This window comes from Homalodisca vitripennis, chromosome 5 (assembly GCF_021130785.1).
Source record: "Homalodisca vitripennis isolate AUS2020 chromosome 5, UT_GWSS_2.1, whole genome shotgun sequence".
NCBI classification, from domain to species: Eukaryota; Metazoa; Arthropoda; class Insecta; order Hemiptera; family Cicadellidae; genus Homalodisca; species Homalodisca vitripennis.
Window position 1 is genome coordinate 52,261,486 of NC_060211.1, and position 23,402 is coordinate 52,284,887.

Below are 23,402 nucleotides of genomic sequence, written 5' to 3' on the forward strand. Positions count from 1 at the left end.
ATATATAATACTTGATATGTTGTAAATGTAATTTAAACCCTTGTGAATATGTTAGGCGCGGGGCTTAGAGGCTGAGAGCCCAGTTAAAAAGATGAAATTTTGTTTGAGTGACAGAAATTGATATCTGCCAAATATATATCATATTTACCTCCTTATATAAATACTTTCATTCTGGTTCTGACAATATTTAAACAGATATTATTATTATTACTTTCAGTTCTTCATATAAATATTAGACAAATACAATTTACACATATATTTTTTGTCACTTTTGTGGATTTCCTGTTTATGAAAATGTATATTTATTTTTTATAAAGGATAGGCTCAATTACTTACTTGTTTTGTTAGTCTGGGAGAATTCAAATTCAAATAATATTTTTTATCACTACACGCTGAGTATTCAATACTAATCAATCACGAAATATATAACCTGTTTATTACATAAAAATTTTAAATTGTAATAGTGGATATCTGTTTTGAATCATAAATTTTAAATACAAATGACCTGAGATTTAAAACGTTAAAATTACGTACATTGAATTTTTAACAATAACAATTTGTACACTATCACTAGTCAATGACTGATAATAAGAGGTTAGTCATAGACAGTTAAACCTTGATAGTAAATTGCTTCTCTATTTCATCATAACGTGGTCATTGCATAGAGTATCGAACTGAAACTTTAAATACTCGCGCTTAGTACTAGTTTCTTTGTGTGCAAATTTCATACAAGTGGCTAATTTCATAAAATTGTAAAAAAATAAAACACTCAAACTGTAATAATTCAATGGAACTATCGCAATATTCTGAAACCAGAACCTGAACAGTCTGGCATCTTAACCTGAAATTTCTATGTAAATGAGAATAGAAAAAATTGGTTTGTTTACTTCGGTGTATTACATTACTAAGTGTTCACATTATTGGCACAAATAGGCTATTTAAGTTGAGATCGAGTAATTATGAAGTTAGCACTTTTTGTTCTCAGTTTAGGTATTCTTTCTTTTTCTTTTGTTCGCGCTGTAAATAAATATACAAAAGAAGCAAATGTAGATTTTGGGAAATCAAACATCATATCTGAACCTGAGGTTAATGTTAGGACTCTTGACAGACCATTTAGGATGGCTAAACTAAATATGCTGTGGACAAAAGCTCAAGTGGTAAGCAAATTGAACTAATGTACACTAACTATCCAGCTAAATTACATGTTAACACTTTCAGTGCTGCAAAGCAACAGTGTAGGTTATGGCGCACTCCGCACTAGCACATCTGCCAAAGTGAATTTGTTAACTTTTTACCTACGATCATTTAGCCACATGTTGGTGTGTGAAAGTGTGTGTGGGTAGATGCGTAGACCACCAGGTATTAGGCCAGAGCTGTGTGTCATGTGATTGTCACTACAATTTGTTCAGTTTTACACGTAATTCCTTGCTCTTTCCGTTTATTTTGAAGACGGAACGATGATTTTCATCACCATTAAATGTGCTTCAAGTATTTGTTCGTACGTAGCCTGTAATTTATTTTGGAATATTTTTTTAGATTAAAAATGTAAAAATAAAATTTTCTTGGGGTAGGGTATGATAAGCGGACCCGGTTTTTTATATCGAAATTGGTAAACGATATTACTTAGTGATAACCATTGATATAACCAATCGATACTGATTAATTGTTTTGAACAATTAACTTAATCAATATGAACAGCTGGGTACTTTGGGATTATACCGACCACACCCAGACATGAATCGTTATTTGACATTTTGCTTCTACTGATTACTAGATTAGCGTAGAACAATATTTCGTCAATATAAAACAGGAATTGGCTTATCGCAAACCCCTCCCCATCCTCAGACAGAGGTTAAAGTCGAGCGGTCTAGTAGATAACGTGATTGCAGAGTCTCGCCGCCCGTTCAGCTGGTGCGTCGCTTTGTTGTACTTCCGTGTTTTACATCTACATTTCTCCAAACACAAAAATTCAATAAAAACAAACATTACCAAACTAAAACTAAACTCTTTATTGAAAAAACACTCAAAACTTGTTTTTATTCTTGATCACACTCCGCCACCCAAAATGCGAGTGCTCCGAAGGTGCTGCCGAAGCCCGTGCTGATGTCAACGAAAGAAAAACATCCCTCGAGATAGTACCTATCAGTATAATATCAAATTCTAGAGGGTCTGATCAGAAATATAAATTGAATTGTAATGGAAAGGCAATTATGTACCGTGCAAATCATGTGATGCCGTGCGGCCTGCCGTAATCGGGATTCTTGAGAAAGATATGATAACAGCGATAACAATACCGATCACAATACCTGGAAATGCTTGTAAGTTTGTAATTTTGTAATTAGAGTTGTTTTTTCGTTCTATTATGTTTGTTTCTATAAATTTATATTTTTGTGTTCTTCATACTGGTGTGGTCGGTATAATCCCAAAGTACCAACAGCTGTAACACTCAAATAATACTACACCTAATCGTATTATTATATATACGATTACGTGTATATACAGTATAACAATAATAATTATTATAAATACACGTAATAATATATAATTACATGTGTATAGTTATAAACAATTAAATAATTATGACATAAACCATATGAATTGTGGCTCATAATTATTCATGAGTTTTCCTGTTTGATCGATCTCGTTTTGGTTTGTAAAATTTGGCATATTTATTTCCATTAAGAGTATAGACATCAATATCAATAATTGCAGTGAAAACAATAAATTGTTGGATTTTAAAAGTCTTTCTTTGAATTTAAAATATCACCTATAACTTACTTAAGTAAGATTTTCTTTTAGTTTTCCTATAAACAAAATTGTCAATTACTTCATCAAAACTTATTCAATGTTTCTTATGTCGGATTCAATCCAAAGCACTGTAGCCCAAACAGATCAAATTTAAATAAATTGCAGTTAATGTAAATATTTAAAAACAGCATTTTAGCAAGCAATCAGATTTTAAATCTGTTATTGCCTTTTCAAAGCTCTAATGAGAAATGGGAAATATAATGGTCAAACACAACAGTTATTATGGCTAGTAGTAATCCTGAGCACAAGCGGGCCGCGGACGACTGTTGCAACACTGCCCTCATTAGTCTGGCAGTTTGCGTGTTTCAACAAAATCTGTTTAATAAAACTGTATTAAAAATTAAAATTTTGAATAGTTGTTTACAAAATTACCTCCCAAGGTGCTTTAAGAACTGCATTAGTCAGGATCACAAATTATCGAGATATGAGTTTTCATAGTTAAAGTTTCGTTAAAAACGCCAAAAATCAGTACTTTTTTGTTGTTGTTGTCAAAATAACAAGTAGAAGTTATTGTTTTAAAATTATTAAAATTTTAATGGTTTAATGTAGCTTTACTAGTTTGTTCATAGTTCAAACTGGTAGGATGATCAAACTCAGAGTTCTGTACTTTTTTATTTGAGAGTAGGAGAGTGGGTAAGCAGAGGCATATTCCCTCTAGAACAATATTTTGATATACACAAATCTATTTACGTTACTGTGCGCCGCCCTCATTAAGACACCCTTATAATGGTATGACTGATGAGTAATATTTCATTACGTTTTATAATTATTTTAATGGTTTGTAATTGGGTCATTCCACGTTGAATCAACCAATGGTCTAGACCTTGACCTCTCAGATTTTTATGATTTTTTGTGTGGAGGTTGTACCTACCAAGACTAGTTAAAATGCAAAATTTTACATTTTTCTTCCTTTGGGTTATGAGTTACAGATTTTAAAAACCCAGAAAATGGGAGTTTTTGGTTATGTTTTAGTAAAATTAATGATGAGCAAAAATGCATAATTTTGTTCTGGATGGTGAATATCTTTGAAATCAGATCACTCCTCGTGTGTGGTAAAGATAATGTACATTCCACCTTCTCAGTTCTGTTACATCAATGTGAGTAAAGTATACCCAAGCGTTAGTGATTTTTAATAAACTTACCGTACTATATAACAAATTTAATAATGAAATAATTGATGAATGTACTTACAAAAAGTGAGTAACTGTGTTGATAGGTGGTCAATGAAAACAGAAGTAAAAAGCGCCACAGATTTTTTTTTGTGGTTTTTAAAAACATATTCAAGTCTCAAAATATATACATTTATAATTAGTCATAAAAAGGGACACTATCAATGAAATAAACAAAAATGTAATAGAAGGCCATGAATCAATTAATTGTGATTTAGTCAAAAATTATTCCTTCATCATACAAGATAAGATACAGTACTTTCTTTGGACAACGAGCCAAGCTACACCAGGTGTAGGCACCCCTTAGTTATTTATTACAAACTGAAGGGGAAATTGAAAAATCTTCAATATGTTTCATATCAGATTGTCTGAAATACAACAAAGTTGCCTTTATACTTTCTAGAAAAAAATCTTGTAAAAATCTTTAAGTAGACTGTGCCTTTTCCTGTTAAAAGATCACTCCCATCTCTGATAGAAACATCACTCAGTACAAGTATAAAACAATTTCTATAATTATGTTTGCATAAAGAAATTTTTGGGATTGAACTCGAGTGGTAGTTATTTGCAACATCTCATTACAGTCTGCATAAATCCCTTAAATGTATAATGACAGTTTACCAAATAACACCAACTGGTTCAGAATGTATGACTTATGATTTTGTGACAGTAGCAAACAAAAATTCTTAGAGGTATTTTTTGTTTGTCAAAAACAGTTTTTGGGAGAATTAAAAAAAAATATTAAAATTCATAGTCATGTGATATATCAAATTAAAGAGCACTTCAAATGGAAAAGAATTCCACAAATTTGAGCTTTTTAGCTTTAACAGTTATTTTGTGGATTTTTAAAAGCCCGTCACTCAAAAACCCTAATGCAGAACAATTTAAAAATGTTGTATTTTAACTAGTCTTAGTAGGTGCAACTTCCATGCAAACAGATCACCAAAATTTTAGAGTTTAAGGTCCAAAATTATTTTTCATAGGTTGATCTGAAATGGAATGACCAAAATATTTTATTATGAATATTAAGAAATAAAGTAAAAATGTTGCCACCCCCCTAAATCTTGCCGCTCTGTTCTTTGTCCACTTACTGATTCAATTGTAATTGATCCTAAATATACAGTGGAGTGAGGAAACTGTAAATTATCGCTTTGCTGAAATTTCTGAAATCAATAATGTTTAATAAAACACTTTAAGCATATATTACAAAACTTTTTTTACTTAACATTTTCATGGTATTTTATGCCACTGCATACATAGAACATTTATTCGGGAGGGGGACTGACACATTGGGTGGTTTAGGAAGTATAAAATACGCTCTGAAAATAGAGGCTCAGGAATCTTCCAAATAGGACCTCATAAATGCTGTTCGAGCTTAATGTTTGTGTTTCAAAATTTCAGTGGAGGTTTGAGCCCCTTCCCTTATATATTCCCATGCTATTCCTATAAAAAAAACATCATTCCTCTCAAAATCAAGTATTCCATAACATTCTGTTGCAGGCTCGATATCGATTTTACTTTACAGGATGATATAACAGATAGGCTATTTTAATGTCTTCAAATTTCTTTGCCGATGACATGTCAACGTTAATATCTCAAGGAAGTAGAAATGGAACAGTGTCATAGCTGTTAACTCAGATTAGTTTACGCTTATATTTATATAAATATTTCGACCCAGTAATTTTATAATAATGGATTAAGAATTAATGCCTTAAAATCAAAGCATAGTGGGGATGGAGAAGTAGGTTTACAGTGATAAATTAGTTCATAGAAATGGTGGTTTTATTTGTAAAAAACTAATATAAAATGCATGTCTGTTGTATTAAAAGTGAGGTAACTGACTACTGGATTTACTCCTTTATTAGTTCAAACCGTTTGCCTTTAATAATTTTTCAAATATAAAAGTAATATAATTTAAGAATGTTTCAAATTAAAAATATCACTTTACCTTACTCTTTTCAACTTTCTATATTTGGTAGGAAATATTTTCTAACCAAGCAAGGAAATATTTCCTCATTCTGACTATTGAGTTTAGCTTCAGTTCATCTTCTCTTAGTGCAGCATCTGAAATCTGATGCTGTCACAGACTTGACTCATGGAATCTGGAATCTATTCATTGAAGAGATCAAAAGTCAGTGAGGAAGAGGCTCAAGACGAACTCTTTGTATCGTTTAGGCTTCAAAAACACTACAAAATATAGTGTAATCTAAGTGAAGAGGTATTCTCGTTGTCTCATCGGGTGTACAACTGAGTGCACTATGATATTTCTCACACGTACCCAAAGCACAATGGAGCAATTGAGTTTTCTACACATAACTTAGCTATGGTGGAAATGGTTGATTGATTGTGAATGTTGAGATTAGTTCCACTTCACGTTCCTCTTAGTGGAGCTAAGTTGTGTGCATTATTTTATTGGGATTTTTATGTTATTTGTCTTGTACTCTAAATTTCTATCTTAAAAAAAATATCATGATAGCCAACTTTCCTTTTGGAAAGTGGCATCTTTTAGGGTGTATAAATTAGAATTTTTAGATGTATAAATGACAATTTACCTTGTTGAGCCATGCTTAGATACCTGTCTATTACTGTCTCCTTTAGAACAATTAATTCTGGACTCATCTACCACTTAATAAATTTATAAAAATAGAGACAGATGTAGTTAGATACTACAAAGGTTTATTTTAATTAATATATACTGTGTGATTATAGTGTGAGAACAACTTTTTTATTTTTAAAATCACATGATGAAGTTTAAGTGTAATTTTGGTTTTCATAATTATTAAAGCTCGGACATGTATATAAAACACAAATTTGATAAATTGTTTACTGCCATAATATCTTTAAAAATTAAAACTTAATTTCTTCAAATTTTTAAAACAAATTTTACATTCAGAGTATCTTGTATTGTAAGTTCTTTAAAAAATTTGTAAGCACTTGTTTGTATTTTTATTTAGAAAAATAGTATAATTTTAGTTTTAATATTTTAAAAATAATATAGTTTTTAAGTTTTATTTAGTTTCTAAATGTTTAAAACTCTATTTGTTGGGAAATATTATATTTGTAATGAACAGTGTATAACATAGTTAGGTAGCTCATTACATATAGTGTTTTTAAAGTTGTACATGATGCCATTGAGTTTTACAATAAGATTTTATAAATGTATTTTTCTTAAATTAAAACAAAAAGTTACATTATGTTTATATCTTAAATTTAATACAATGACAAATAGGCTGCTACAACTTTTGTTCCTAATCATTTCCTCATACATCACTTTAATCCACTGATAAATTAATGACGTCTATCAGTTTTAATTGTGTTTGTATCAGGAAGTGTGTATCGCCTTCAATTAACTCAATGAATCAGTTCCGATTATAGTGTACAAAGAAAAACCATTAATCTTTTCATTAAAATTAATGATTTTTTTATATTATTATACTGGTATTTCTATTCATAATAGATTGATATTCACCTCATTGAGCCTAAAAAATAAATGGCAAATCAAATCTTAACTCAATGAAACTTAATGACATAATGAAAAATCAAAACTCTTCTTATTTGTTTCAGCGGCTGACTGAACCCAAACTAAAATCTTTATTCTCAGAACTAAAGATACATGACAAAGAAGAAATAACTTTTAAAAGACTGAAGAATGAAGGATCTGATAAAGAGGGCTTGAAGGAAGCTGAATTAAGGAAGAAACTTATTGGTACGGTAATATGATTAATATAGTTTTGGTGTTTAAATAGAATTTTTGAAGTAAATGAATTTAATTCTGATGACTGCAAGTACAAGTGAATTACAAAATTAATGACATTAGTGATATATACTAGTTAATGATTTAACATCAAGTGAAGAAAAGACCGATTTGTCTCCTCCATCTGATCTAGGCTTAGATATCCCCAACAGTAGCGATCTGTGTAAATTTTAGTTTTTACAGTTTATTGGAGTAGAAATAATGTTACAAAACAAAAGAAATAAGTTAAGATACACAAATCAATCAAACAAATATGATTTTATGCACCAAAAGCTTTAAAACATACATTAAACTTGGGATTTTGGTTTAAAAACAACATAAAATATTTGTTTTGAGTATTAAATTGAAAAAAAAAAGTAAAAAACTCATTGTTTTATACAGTACTTTGTTTTACTCTATTGCCTAATCATAACAAATTATGCATTACCCTAATTTTACAATATGAAAAGTGTTAGTTTAAAAAAAATACAATACTGTACTTTATGTGTACATTTAAATACAATATAGAGAAACTAGCACTTTTTAATCAGTCCTGAAATGATTAATTTTGTACATACTGTAGTCTACAATAGATCATGTCTAAAAACAATCCTATATTGGACTAGCACAATTTAAACAAAAATATCAATTTACCAGCATTTTTATTGAATTAATCTTAATACTTAATTAATTATAAGTAACTAATGATCTTTAACATGAACAGAGCATAAAATTGTACAATAAAAGTGGTAAAAATTATTAAAACTCCTGTGACAAAACTAAGAATATGAAGAAATTAGTAATATGTAAACATAAATTAAATATTATAAAAAATAAAACACGTGCACATAATTACTAAAGTCAAATGCATTAAGATAATGTTTTTATAAAAAGATATTGCTCAGACCAATTTGATTAAATCACATTTTGATGATGCGGGCTCAGTATTAATTTGTGTGGTTGGATGAAGTTAATAAAGCATTGTTTACTTGACATTTCAGTATTGGAATTACAAATATTCCTAAAATGAAAAGGTTACAATAAAGGGTATAAAGTATTGTAAACATACTAAGAACTAAATAATCGGTTAAAAAAATAAATTAGACTTATTTACAAAAATATTTGTTTGAAAAAATGATTGTCGTTTAATTTTTTTTATTTTTAGGTATTACTTCTATATAAGCAGTCTGAAAATACAAAGATTTTTATATTAGTATTTATCAAAGAACTATTGTTTTAATCACAAATACACAGAAAATGAAATTGAAATTCCTAATTTTACGTTATACTATAAAACAACTGTGTGTAATTTAAAATTGACTATATTAATAAGCAAGTGGTCAAAGAATACTACTGAACACAAATCCAAATTTAATACAACAACCTTCATCCCTAGAAGAGGTAGATAAACTAATCCGATCAATAAAAACTAACCCTCAGCTGGGGATAAGTCTTTACAAAACTGTTGAAAATATGTAAAGAAGAAATAGTGAGCTCTCTTGTTAATGTAATAAACAAATCTTTCTCTTCTGGAACATTTCCATCTGCTTTAAAAATATCTACAAGTTTATCCTGGACGATAGTGACGACAAGATAAGGTTGCCCTAGCAAAAAAGTAAAAGCAAAGCCGAGGGGCAGACTAAAAGTTCAGTATGACCAAGAGTCCAAAATACTAAAAGAAGATTTTCTAATTGCCTTACAAAGATATCAGCTCACCAGAAATGAACATGATAGAACATCCATGGCAGCAAAAAAGAAAGCCTACGATCTCAAGCTTAGGAGTCTCAAACAACATATGGCTGCTAACTACATCATTAACTCTGACAATAAGTCTAAAGCCGTTTGGGACATAATAAACTCAGAAAAGCAAAGTAAGCAACAGAAAGAAAATTCAACACTGAAGATGGAGATAGAAGGAAACATAATAGACAACCCCGCCGAAATAGCCGAACATTTCAACCAATACTTTTCCCAAATAGCAGATTCCACATTAGGCGAAAATAGAGAACATCTGAAATACACAGCCATAACTCATCCGATTTTGCTTCCACAAAGAAATTGTCAATCACTAATTTTAACACCAACAACTGTTAAAGAAGTCTTGGGAGTGATAGCTTCCCTGAAGACTAAATTATCATGTGGAATTGATGAAATTCCTTCAAAATTAGTAAAACACTGTGCCAAACAACTAGCACCACCACTGGTTACCATAATAAATCAATCGTTTTCCTCAGGCCAGTTTCCATCCCCCTTAAAAATATCAAAAATATACCCAAAGCACAAAAAAGGATCCATTACTAAACCTGAAAATTACTGTCCCATTTCACTAATACCAACTTTCTCAAAAATAATAGAAAAGGTAGCACTCTCAAGAATGTTACAACATCTGGACAGATATAATCTAATAACAAAGAACCAACATGGCTATCTCAAAGGACGATCCACCACCACAGCTGTCACTAATCTAATTGAATATGTCATAGATAAATTAGAAGACCACAAACACGTATCAGCTGTCCTATTAGACTACAGTAAGGCTTTCGATTGTCTAGATCATGATCTTATCTTGAAAAAGATTTCAGCCCTAGGTTTTGAAGGCTTGGCGAAAGATTGGGTGACTAGCTACCTGAAAGGACGCAAGCAAATAGTTGAGATTCAACAAAATGTAAATGGGAGTAAATGCGTGTATAGATCAAGACAACTCACAGTAAGTAGAGGAGTGCCTCAAGGCTCAGTTTTAGGCCCCTTTTTGTTCATACTTTTTACAAACGATTTTTCAAGTTTTATCAATGACAATTCTGTAGAAACCATTATGTACGCAGACGACACAACTCTTTTGTTTACAAATAACACAGCACAAAATCTAATTTTGGATATTTCATCAGCAACAGAAAAATCACTCCAATACTGCCTTCAAAACGATCTGGTCATAAATCAATCCAAAACCACCCAGATAAATTTTAGCAGAAGACAAGAGCAGATTCCAAAAATACCTAATATTTTAGTTGAAAAAAAGGCAAAACTGCTTGGCCTAACAATTAATGCTGACCTCTCCTGGACAGATCACATACGCGATCTGACCAAAAAACTTTCATCTGGCACTTATGTGGTAAAGCGAATGAAGTGGATAGGAGGTTTGGAGACGGCAAAGACAGCATACTATGCTGTAGTGGAGTCCCACCTCAGATATGGCTTAATTTCATGGGGAGGAACATCTGAAACCAATCTCAACAAAATCCTGATACTCCAAAAAAAAGCTGTAAGGGCACTCTATAGCCTCAGCCCTAGGGAAAGCTGCAGAGAAGCTTTCAAATCCCTGCAGCTTCTTACTGTCATAGCACTGTACATCCATGCAGTCGTCATCTACACCAGCCAGATGGACCTTCCTAGAAATGAAAAATGTACATATTAATAAAAGTTAAAACACTATATTGGAAAGTGGGGATGGTATCACCAAAAAATCAACGAGTGTTCCAGCATCAATAGCCTAACCGTTCCTTCACAAGAAATCAGTCGGCAAAGGACGTTAATCGACTCCTTTAACGAGATCAAGAGTTAAAGAAAGAGTCAATGAAGTCAGCAATGATGGGGGAAATAGGCCAACAACTCTAATCATGACAATAATCATGTCAGTAACACCAATAATAATCCTAAGGGTGTAAAGTCGCTTAGTCCTAGTAAATGAAATGGCAATGTTTCAATTGAAGGAGACGTTTTTCTTGGATTTGAAGATGAAGAAATCTATGGGGGATCTGGTTACGAGAAAAATTAAGAAGTTTTCCCTTCCTTACGTGAGAATAAGTGGGAACTTTACTCTTCCAAGAAAAAGAGAAACTCCAGGCCCAATGTTAAGCCTATTATTGGTACGAAGAAGAGTGAAGAGGCAAATGTATGCAAGCTAAAAGCTATTGGAAAACGGAGTTGGATATTTATATCTCGTCTATCGCCTGAAGTTCTCAAAAAGAAGATTTAGTTAGCTACTTGGAAGGAGCCGGTGGTGTTAACAATTCAGAGTGTGTCGAGTTGAAAACAAAGTATGATACTTATAAATCATTATAAAATTGGTTTGCCTTTGGAGTTAGCCTCAAAAGTGTTTTAAATTCTGAGTTCTGGCCAAGTGGAACACTAATATGTGAATACAATCAGCCTAAGCCTAAAAAATAATAAGGTAAGGAGTATGGTTTTTTTAGGCAAACCCAAACTGTAGTAAATAGCAAAGTTTGCACTTATAGCCAGGCCAACTGTAAGAAGGTTTAACCTAATTGTTTGGAACTGTCATGGACTGAGGGAAAAGTCGGTCTCAGTTGAGGCCCTTGGTCACACAAACAATAGTGATATAATTTGCATAACGGAGCATTGGCTCACTATGGACGTGGATATCCTCTTTTTAAGTTGCCTAACTATGTACTGGCATCCTCTTTCTGTAGGACAATTCACTCACATGGTGGTTCGGCTATATTTATTAAAAATAATCTAACTTTTCATGAAGTACCTTGGATTAATAAGTTAGCTGTCGAATTGCTCTTTGAAATATCGGCTGTTTATGTGGGACACTTTAAATGCTCTTGTTGTTGTTTGTTTATACAGAGTACCTAACACCACGGATATGGACAGGTTTTTATTGTTATTTGATGATCTATTGCAAACTGCTTCCCATGTGAATCATGAAGTGATCATCTGTGCTGATTTTAACATTAACTTTCTCGAGACCAAGGACAGGAACACTGTGGCGTTTAGTAACTTAGTTGGAGGTTACGGGTTTGAATAATCATGTTGAATTAATTCAATTACACGTCCTGGGAACATCAATAGGGGCACCTGCATAGACAACATTGTCACTAGTGTTCATCCTGATAGATGGACGGTAAAGGTAGTTCCTACAGTGGAGTCTGATCATTTTGCGGTGTCAACTTCCATGGAGCTGTCTACAGTTTCGGAGGAGGGTAGGACAACGTCTCTTACTAGGTTGGTTTCAAGATAAAGAAACTCTAACCTTTTTGAGAAATTTGAATACCATGAACTGGTTACCTGTTTACAGCTATTCAGCTGCTAGTGATAAGTTTTTTGTTGTTTTTTAATTTATTTTATGTGGGTAGTTAACTTAACTTTTCCAATTAAAACTGTCAAAAAAGATCTAGTGTAAATTCTAATATTAATAAATGGTACTCTCCTGATTTAATAGCTCTTAAGGAATCCTGTCTACATTACTATTATTTAAGTAAGGATACAAATTCTCAATTTTTCCTGGATGCATATAAAAGGTTGAAAAACATTTACCGCAAGGAGATTAGATTAGCTAAACTCAGTTATATATAATTCATTGGTGGCTAACTCTTCCAACAAACCTAAAACAACTTTGGAACATTGTCAAAGATAACCTCTCTGTCAATAGTAAGGCTAAAGCCAATACCAATAATAGTATTAATTTAACTGCTACAGGTTTCAACAATTACTTTATCAACAGTATTAATGATCTAGTCAGGTAATATATACCAAATAGTATTTTTAATGTTAGTTTTTATCTGTCAAATGTTTATAATAATGTGACTCTCTGTTTTTTTCGTTTACTCGTGTAAGTGTTGAAGATGTTTTCTCAGCTATAAATTCTTTAAGTAGCAGTAATAGTCAGGATGTCTTTTATCTCAATTCTAAAATCTTAAAGATAAGCAGTTATTATTTCTGAAGTTTTATGTAATGTTATTAATTCATGTTTAGATGTAGGTTATTTTCCTGATAAAACTGAAGATAAGTAAGGTGATTCTGTTTATAAGAAGGGGCAGTAAGGATGAGTATCATAGTTTTCGACCTGTGTCCCTTGTACCTGTTTTTTCGAAGGTTTTTGAGAGGTTAATAAGCCTACAAATTATTAATTACTTGGAACGAAATTGTTTGCTTTCAGCCAAGCAGTTTGGTTTTAGAAGGAATCGCACCACTTGTGATGCGGTTCGTGCCTTTCTTCAGGCTTGTCTGGATGGCATGGAGAAGGGGCTTTGTGTGGAATCAAGGTTCTTTGACCTTTCAAAGGCCTTTGACACAGTGCAGCATAAATCACTGTTGGTTAAGCTTAAACATATGGGTTTTGATCAGATGTCTTTGTCTTTCATTGAGTCCTATCTTAGTAATAGAACTCAGTGTGTGTTTTTTAATGGGTCGTTATCTAGTTTTAGGGATGTTGTTAATGGTGTTTCCGCAAGGATCTATTTTAGGACCACTTTTGTTTATCATATATATATATTAATGATCTGCCAGCTATTTTAGATGATGATAATACACAGTTCACTTGTATGCTGATGATATTTGCCTAAATGTTACTTGTGAAGACAAAATCACTGATATTTTTAATTTTAAGATTGGTTTACTCTCGGATTGGTGCAATGTTAATAGTCTGTCTCTAAATTTAGAAAAGACACAAGATTTAGCAATGTCTTTAAATAGATGTAAAGAGATTCAGTCTGTTAAGTTTATTCTTGGCTGTTCTGTTGCAATCTGATTTAAAATGGTTCTCTCACATTAATTATATTTTACCCCAGGATCACTAGAGGTATCTTTATGTTAAGAAAATTAAATTACACAGTTTCTAATGATGTTCTTCTTCTAATTTATTATAGTTATATACATTCTTTTTTAATGTATGGTGCCATCTTTTGGGCCAACTGCTCTTACTCTCATTGTCTGTTTGTCTTGCAAAAGCAGGCAGTTCGATTGATTTGTAAAGCTCCAACTAGATCCCATTGTAAGAATTTATTTATTAAGTTACAAAATTATGACAATTCCATGTATCTACATTTATCAGTGCCTTATTTATGTAAAACAGAAACATACATCTTTTCAAATCTAATAGTGATTACCACAGTTATGAAACTAGAAATAGGCAGGAACTAAGAAATGATTTTAGTATCCTACAGTACAACACAAAATAGCTTTAAATATACTGCCATTAAGTTATATAATCATCTGCCATTATACTTTAAAAATCTACCATCGAAAAGTTTTAAATGCTGTATTAAAAGATTGTTAACAGACAATAGTTTTTTTATAGTGTTGATGAATTTTATGCTATAATTAGTTAATGATTATTTTATTGTATTTTTGACTCTGCCTGTACAATTATGTAATGATTGTTTTCTTGGCAATAAAGAAATGAAAATGAAAAATGCTCACTCATACCACACCAGACGAGCAACGGACTACATTCTCCCTGTACACCACACATCGCAATTCAGCAAAAAACCTTCTTACATTGGACGCAAAATCATTAATGCACTACCACCAAATCTCAAGAACATGAAAGGGAACGAACTGAAAAGACATTTTCGAGACTGGCTGATGGAACGACCTGTATATTCATTGAAGGAGTTCTTCGATCTTCTATAAATACCACAATCAATATTTGTTAAAGCAAGAAATATTAATCTAAGTTTTTGTTATTATTCTACATATTGACGCAATTGTATTTCTTAAAGAAACAACAAATAAAGAATATTGTCTATTGTCTATAATTTAAAATGAATTACTGATTTAGCCAAGAGAGTGACAAAATACAATTGTGTACTTGATTTATTCTCAATACTACCTTTGAATGATCAGACAGAATTTTCAATGAAACTGGCATGTTGCGAATGTCACATTGAAACTGGCAAAATGAGTTGCTGGTGAAGCTAGTGTAATTTGCCTTGACTTTGGGTTATCGACCGAACTGGTATAGTCCACATCATAGTAAAACGTCTGAGATAGTGTCACTGGTGTTTTTGAATGTGTTGTTTTTAATGCCCCAAAAGGTGGCAGGACTCAATGATACTGATACTCAACGATACTCATTTATTACTGGTAAAGATTACATACATTGTCACATTGAAAACACAATATTGTACATTTCAATTTCAAGAGCAATGCAATCCTCCAGTTCGTCCAGATCTTTAAAAGAAGTGATATATTAAATAAATAAATCAATTAATTAATTAAAAACTAATTACAACACAGATAAAAGAATTTCCCAAGATCAACAATAATTATTTAATTTATGACTAATCCCAAAAAACTCATCCACTTCATAAAATGGGTGTTCCAAAAGGAAAAATCCAATTTGTCTTTTGAAAATACCAAATGGCAGTGATCTTAATCCATTTGGCAGTGTGTTCCATAATTTTGGTCCAAGAGATAATGTTGCTAATGAATATTGTTTGGAAATCAGTTTTTTGGTTACAATATTGTTTGCGCCCCTTGTGTTATATTGGTGGATGTTTTTATATGTTAGGTTGTTTGACGTAGCCATATATGGCAACAGTTTATACACAACTAAACAAGAGACTGTCATATGAAGTTCTTGAAATTTTTGTTTACATGAATCCTTATAGCCAATACCAGAAATATAACGTACTGCTTTTTTTTGTATTAATAACATTTTATTAATGTTATTTTTAAATGTATTTCCCCATATTTCAATACCATAAACCAACTGAGAGTAAAAAAATGCATAATATACCATTTTGAGAGCTTTTTCGTTGCAAAATTCAGACAGTTTTCTCATCATAAATATTGCTTTAGATAACTTTAAACAGAGAGTAGTTATATGGTCATTCTAATTTAAATTTTTGTCGATAATCAATCCAAGAAATTTTGTAGAATCATACATTGGTATTACTAAATTGTCAACTGCTATTTGAATTTCAAAGGAAGATTTTTTATTTGAAGTAAAATTTACAGCTGTTGATTTATTTGCATTTACTGTTAAAATGTTTTCATTAAAGTATTGCACTATATTATTAATTTGTATATTTGCTATGATTTCTCGTGCTATGAAATCGTGTCATCTGCATATAAAATTGTCTGGTTAGGATTACTTACATTTCCAATGTCATTAATATATATTAAAAATAGCAATGGACCAAGAACGGAACCTTGAGGCATACCCCACTTAATGTCTGATCTTTTAGATGTGACTTCAGCCTGATCATTTTTTATGGTGACAAACTGTTTCCGTATGTAAGTTCCGACCAAGTAAGATTTCAGTAAATCATGAGGTGTCCCTCTTATTCCACAGTTTTCTAATTTATCAAGCAAAATATTTATATTACACAGTCAAAAGCTTTTTGTAAATCCAGAAACACACCACAAATAAAATCACCATTTATCATTCCCTTCATTATTTCATTAAGAAATTCATTTAGGACAAAATAAAGTTGTTTTTTTTTAATAAAACCTATATTGCTTCATTTAATACAGTATTGATACTTAGTTTTGGTTCACTACTTACTATTTAGTGAAATGTTATACTTAACTAATAAATTAATAAGACTATAAATAAAACTATGTAGTAAACCTTAGCAAAAAATCTATTTTATGTACTGTAATAAGATATGGAAATTAATTCCTCAGTATGGTATTAAAATACAATTTTACAATGTTGTGGAATGTAAATACTGCATTTTTTAAGCATTACTTTTCTGTTAATAATTTTGAACTATGATTGGATTCAGGTATAATGAGCACATATGGCCTCTTGGAGCACTTTGAAGAGGTCAACGACCCTGCCAAGTATAAGCACCACAAGCCAATGAGTGGCTCCTCTGATTCTCACCTCAACAAGAGTCTGTTCAAGGATAAGAAACTCAACAAACTCTGGGAGAAAGCGGAACACTCAGGTTTTACAGGTAACAACCTATAAGTATTCAACTAAAGCAATCTGTTTGATGTAATTTGTAATATAATAATGTGTTATTAAGTGTATTGTGAATGCTTCAACTTGTTCTTCTGAAAAATAAATGTTTAAAATCCTTTATCACTAAATAAATATTAGTGTACTATTATTGAATTTTATATCTCCATAAAATACTCTATCTTTTTAAATTATAAAGGGTGCATTATGAAAGTAATGAGCATTAGGACTTGTCTTTGCACAAAGTCTGTTTTTCGATTATGTCACGGCCAGCTGGAGCACTTGCTTGAACAGCGGTACGTGATCAAGTTTTGTGTGCGGCTTGGGAAGAATGCAACGGAAAGTTATCAAATGCTTCAAGAGGCGTTTAAGGAGGAATGCCTTTTGAGATCTCAATGTGAAAAGTGGTACAAGGCCTTCAAGGAGGGCCGGGAGAAGGTCACCAAAGAGCCTTGTTATGGACGCCCAACAACAACCCGAACTAATTTAAACATGCAGCGTGTGAATGAAGTTTTGAGTTCAGACCGTTGGTTAAGTGTCCAGGTAATCGCTGACACTCTGAACTTGTCAACATTTGTGGCACATGGGATAGTGACAGAGGATTTGCAAATACGAAAGGTCTGTGTGAAGCTTGTATGGAAGGTGTTGACGGAGGCGCAGAAAGAAGTTAGTGTTTTGCACAGTAAAGGATTTTTGGAATTGATTAGAAATGATCCAGGCTTTTTAAACTCTACTCTAACCGGGAACAAATCCTGGATGTTCGGGTGTGATCCAGAATCGAAAAGGCACAGCTCTAAGTGGCACACACAATCTTCTCGCAAACCCATAAAAGCGTGCATGAGCAAGTCTTATATGAAAACAATACTGATTGTCTTCTTTGATATCCGAGGAATTGTCCAATTTGTGTTTGTACCGCAAGGACAAACTGTCAACGCAGCTTTTTACCTGGAGATGCTCAAGAGACAGAAACGCTGAATTGCGCGCACCCAGCCTGACATCTTCAACCTTCACCACGACTATGCTTCCAGCCACTAGGCTTTCGTCGTTACCAATTACTTGATCCAGAACAAGACTCCCGTGGTGCCTCAGACTCCTTACGCACTGACATAGCTCTGTGTGATTTTCTTTTGTTCCCCAACTGAAGCGAGAGCTGAAGAGAAAAAACTGGGAGTCAGTGGAGAACATCCAAGCTGAAGTTATAAGGTTCCTTAGAGGCATTCCAGCTGAGGAGTTCCAGGGTGCTTTCCAGGCATGGCAGAAACGTCTCCGCAGATGTATTGATTCAGGAGTAGACTATTTTCAAGAATTTTAACCATTTGTACTAATCGAATGAATAAATCTGGTTTTTCATGAAAATGCTCATTACTTTCATAATGTACCCTGTACAATTTACTAAAGGTCTACATAGCATTAGATTTACCAAGCAGTGATATTCTATTCATTGCTAAACAAATTAACGCCTTAACATGCTGATGCCTCCTCCTCCCCAATGGCCTTTACATTTTCAATAATATACAGAACCATTTTATCAAGATGCTTTTCCTCAAATAAGAACTTCTGCTTTACACTTGTAGATGACCTTACAATTCTCTTTGGTTTTCTTTTCTTTTAGCTATGAATCTAGTACCCCAATTTTAGGTCAGATTATGCAGTCAATAGTTAATAGTAAGTGAAGAATTTAAATACTCAATTGTCCAATATTTATGAATAAAACTGAATACATTACACAAAAATTCTTAAGACACCAAGCAATATTAAGGCCAAGTATGAACTGAATTATGTAGAATTATGATAGGTATTCTATGTGGATTCAGAAATCAGATTTAAATCAGTTACAGCCTTTAAAATAGATGAAAATCAGTCATGTGCATTATGAAAGTAATGAGCAGTAGGACGTGTCTTTGCACAAAGTCTGTTTTTCGATTATGTCACGGCCCGCTGGAGCGACATTTTCCTAGTACTTACCTAGTGCTAGAACAATTTATCTTCACAAAACTTCCCACTCCTGTAGTCACATTTCTTAATTTAGTCTACATTCAAAAATGTACAATTTTTATCATAATAAACATTTTCTTTAAAATGTGATCTTTAAAACCTTGTTCTTTAAAACCTATGATGTTCCGTTACATTGCTACTATTTTTAAGCAAATTAAAAAGTAATTTTCAGGCAAGTAAAAATTATTTGGTAGGAGTAAACCTATCTATGCTAAAAAGATTAACTGTTGGTTGATAAATTAGTATCAAAATTCTTCCACCTCATATCACCAAACACACATGAGCTTGTATTAATAATATTTTTTAATAAATTAATGGAAAACTACCTATTACAATCACCGTCATGACGGAATTGTTGGGAAATTTTTTCCTTTATTTTCTATGATCATGACTCCTACATATGTTTTTACAGTAACTGGAAATAATTTAGAGTGCTTGACGTTCCATTAAATTTGAATATACATACATTTTTCCTAGTAACTAACAAATCAACTTTATCTGGTGGTTATTGGTTCAATTTTTAACACCAAGGAATGCTTGAACAAAATCTTATTATAAGATGCTGTAGTTTGTCATAAATAGAAAATACTTTAGACAGTAACAGTTAGGTCATGTCAGAATCTTCAATACTTATATGCTAATTTTTATTTTAATAAATATAAATATTTGACTAATGAAGACATTCCTTTCATAAATTAATATGTCCTTCTATCCTTCTAATATCATAAGTACATAATAATAAATATGTACAATCATATTTACAAACAAATACTCAAATTAAATTATTTTGTTCAAAAATTAAAATACATTACTACCACTAACATTGTCTACAATATTTTGGACACATGAAAACCCCGTAATGAAAAAAACTACCTGAGAGTTTATATAGACAGGCAAATATATTTAATGTAGGTTATTGATAATTTTTTAAAGTACATTACATAACTCTTAAATTACAGATTAATTATAATATTTAATTGGTGTATGTTGTTAAGCGTCTTAGATTTTTGTAACAAGCAGCTGGTTCCCTTTTGGTTTGTACTTTTCTACGCATCATGGGGCTACAATATTTCTTTCTGGATATCACTTTTAATACTTTAAATTTAATTCTATGAAACAGAACTTTTAAAATTGAATGATTTTAGACGTTAAAACACGTAAAATAGGTTTTAATACTGATCTGATTGATAGTTAATACACATTTCTGGTTTCCAAAATATAATAAATTATGAATTAGTATCTTTTTTACAAACCCTTACTAAAAATGGAATAAAAAGTGTGAAAATCTATGAATGTTTACTGATTGTCTGATTTTAAAAAGTTTATCCTTCCAGAGTTATATAAAATTGTTAAAATTAATATTATCATTAAAAATTACTTTATCTGAAACTTTGTATTTTAAACATAATATGCCAAGGTGCTTTTAGCTAACGAAAAATAGTAACTTTGAAAGGGTTAAATAAAGAATAATATTCATATTGTCCTTAAACTATCTTTGTTTAGAGTATTTTGGTAACAGATTTTATTTGTTATAGCGGAGGAGTTGCAGGCACTTAAGGAAGAATTCAGCCACCACCAGGACAAGATAGACCAATACTATGGCCTGTTGGGCGAGAGTGACAAGAAGTATGATACACACATAAGTAAGTTAAATTAAACGCTAGAGTTTATTAATACATTTTTTTATTGCGGAAAATTTTACAATCAAACAAGTTAAAAAGACAAAATTTTGAAGAATTTCCCAGTGTTAATTAAAAAAATTCTATTTGTGTTTTTAAATAAGGAGTTGAGATAAGTGAATTGGACATCATGCCATCGTAATCATTGTTGATTATTTTTGTTATAAAATATTTACTCTATTATTCCTGTCCAACAGTATTTGTATTTTTTCAGATTCTATTGACGATAAATTGGACCAATTGAACGAGATCAATAAACGGTCTGATGAACTGAACGAAGAAAGCAATTATATTGTGAAAGCTAATGAACTCAGGTTGGTAATTTATAGATGTACATTATTCAGCCAGAATTTGTGTTGATGAGAGATAGTAAATTTTCACCCATTGACAAGCTATGATGAGAACAAATCATTGGTAATAGCCGTACCACAATTAATTGCGCCTGTGAGACAGTATCAATATGGACGTTGACTACGTAGCTGTGCTGTTGTTTCTAGATAATAGTACTGACCAGGCTGTGAACTCTTTCTGATCTTATCTATCATAATTTAATGTTTTTAGCTGGCATAACTGAGTAAAATACAACTTTTTCTTTTTTGTACTCAGCTGATATACAATATATATATATATATATATATATATATATATATATATATGTGTGTGTGTGTGTGTGTGTGTGTATGTGTTTGTTATTCTTTTGGTGATTAGGTGAGGAGTCATGACTGTAATCGGTGGGGTGTAAAATTGGCAAGTTTGCATAGCAATGAAACCTATTGTTTATCCGAGTTGTTTTAAATAAAAATACTGATGCTGTCTGTCAAAAGAGATTTTTAAGGTAACATACTATACTTACATATTTTACATGACCTCATGTAATATGTACGTAATAGCATATATCATATTCCTTTGAATCGTAATTTGGTGAAGTTTCGTAACTATATCTCCTAAATAGTAACCAAGCCCATGCAATCTGCTTGTAAGACTAGGTAAACCAAGAGAAAATTGGAATTTCCAGGTGCTAAATTGCCAATAAAAAGTAGAATGTCAACAGGATAAAAGGCATAAAACCACAATAACAAAGTTATTTAATGATATCTTACAACCATAAAAAACCATTATGATAAACAACCTTTTTTACCAGCCATCAGGCAACCCAACCATTCCTGAAATAAGTTTTGTATTTAGGTGTCAAAGTTTAGTAGCTAATGAACAGTCACAGGTCTGCTACTTTCAGAGTGAGGAAAGTAGTGGATTGGAATTTATTAATGCAGGACAATTGTTTTACTAAGTTATTGATTAATACATTCACCAATTTACATTTTTCCCTTGAGTTTTGTAATATTCAGAAATATTTACAAATCTACTCTATGACTGAAATAAGTCACTATTTGGAAACAGCTTGATGCAATATCCATTTTGATCTCAGTTATTAATATTTAATATTAATTATTAATATTTGTGAGTATTAAAATAGGTATTATAACATTTCAAAGTTCACAAATTTATGTTAAAACTTACTTAGTGTCAAATTGCTGGGGTATTGTATTTTTTTCCTTAAGTAAGCTTTTTTATCATATAAGAATAACCAGGTATGAAATGTTTAGTAGTTTAGTGTAAAATTTTGAAGAGGGATTCATAGGATTCATTGTTAATTTCAAATCATCAGCCTGCTTCACTGTATGATCTAATCAAAACAGCCGTTCTAAGTAAAACACTCATGTGTTGGACATTTTTAAGGATTAATATAATTTTTTTGTTTTATTCTAATTAGGTTACATGTTAATAACCACACAATTATGTGCCCAATTGCAAGTTCCAGCACATCTGGTAGTGTGTTACGTTATTTGAATTCAGTAGAGCATGTGAGTGAGATCAGCCAGTGAGTTAAACACTCAACCAAATATAGGTTTAGAATATTCATAAGTAATATATTGTATTGTTTGATCATACATATTGACTTATGAATGTTGTTTTCAAAATATTATCTGCATTGCTTTTCTAATATGTTATAATGACCTGATATTGATATGAAGACGATTACCATAGATGAATTCTTTAGTCTGTCAGTCAAATACTGCTGTAGAGATGAGATCAGCTTAACCCATTGCGGATCAGTTTGTTTGGCTATGCATGTCTCAGCAGGCATAATGTAATTTACATGTTGGCAATAGAACAGTAATACTGTGCCACACTGAACCATCTGATGCTACATTATCATTATTTATAGTATTATTATTAACAGCACAAAATAAGACAGACACCTGATATACGAGGTCCAATCAAAAAGTATCCGACCTCGTCGTGTATCGCGGCTTCTGCTGCCAATAATGAGATAAGATTTGTTGCGACAATAGTTCCTACTATGA

At 31.7% G+C, this 23,402-nt stretch overlaps 2 protein-coding genes across 3 annotated transcripts in view; one reads left to right on the forward strand and one right to left on the reverse strand.

Annotated features, from left to right (window-relative positions):
- The window catches only part of LOC124362184 (facilitated trehalose transporter Tret1-like), a 35,816-nt gene extending 35,210 nt beyond the window's left edge, over positions 1 to 606 (reverse strand). Inside the window, exon 1 of one of the 2 annotated variants that reach the window (XM_046816456.1) lies at positions 337 to 606. The gene's annotated coding sequence lies outside the window, so the exon portion shown is untranslated. The remainder of the gene's footprint in view (positions 1 to 336) is intronic. The other variant, XM_046816458.1, reaches the window with a different exon arrangement.
- Positions 607 to 660: 54 nt separating this feature from the next.
- The window catches only part of LOC124362185 (alpha-2-macroglobulin receptor-associated protein-like), a 30,529-nt gene continuing 7,787 nt past the window's right edge, over positions 661 to 23,402 (forward strand). The window contains exons 1-5 of the mRNA XM_046816460.1: positions 661 to 1,157; positions 7,539 to 7,680; positions 17,184 to 17,357; positions 20,893 to 21,000; positions 21,251 to 21,350. Of these exons, the coding sequence (XP_046672416.1) occupies positions 960 to 1,157; positions 7,539 to 7,680; positions 17,184 to 17,357; positions 20,893 to 21,000; positions 21,251 to 21,350 (722 nt within the window). The 5' untranslated portion in view covers positions 661 to 959. The remainder of the gene's footprint in view (positions 1,158 to 7,538; positions 7,681 to 17,183; positions 17,358 to 20,892; positions 21,001 to 21,250; positions 21,351 to 23,402) is intronic.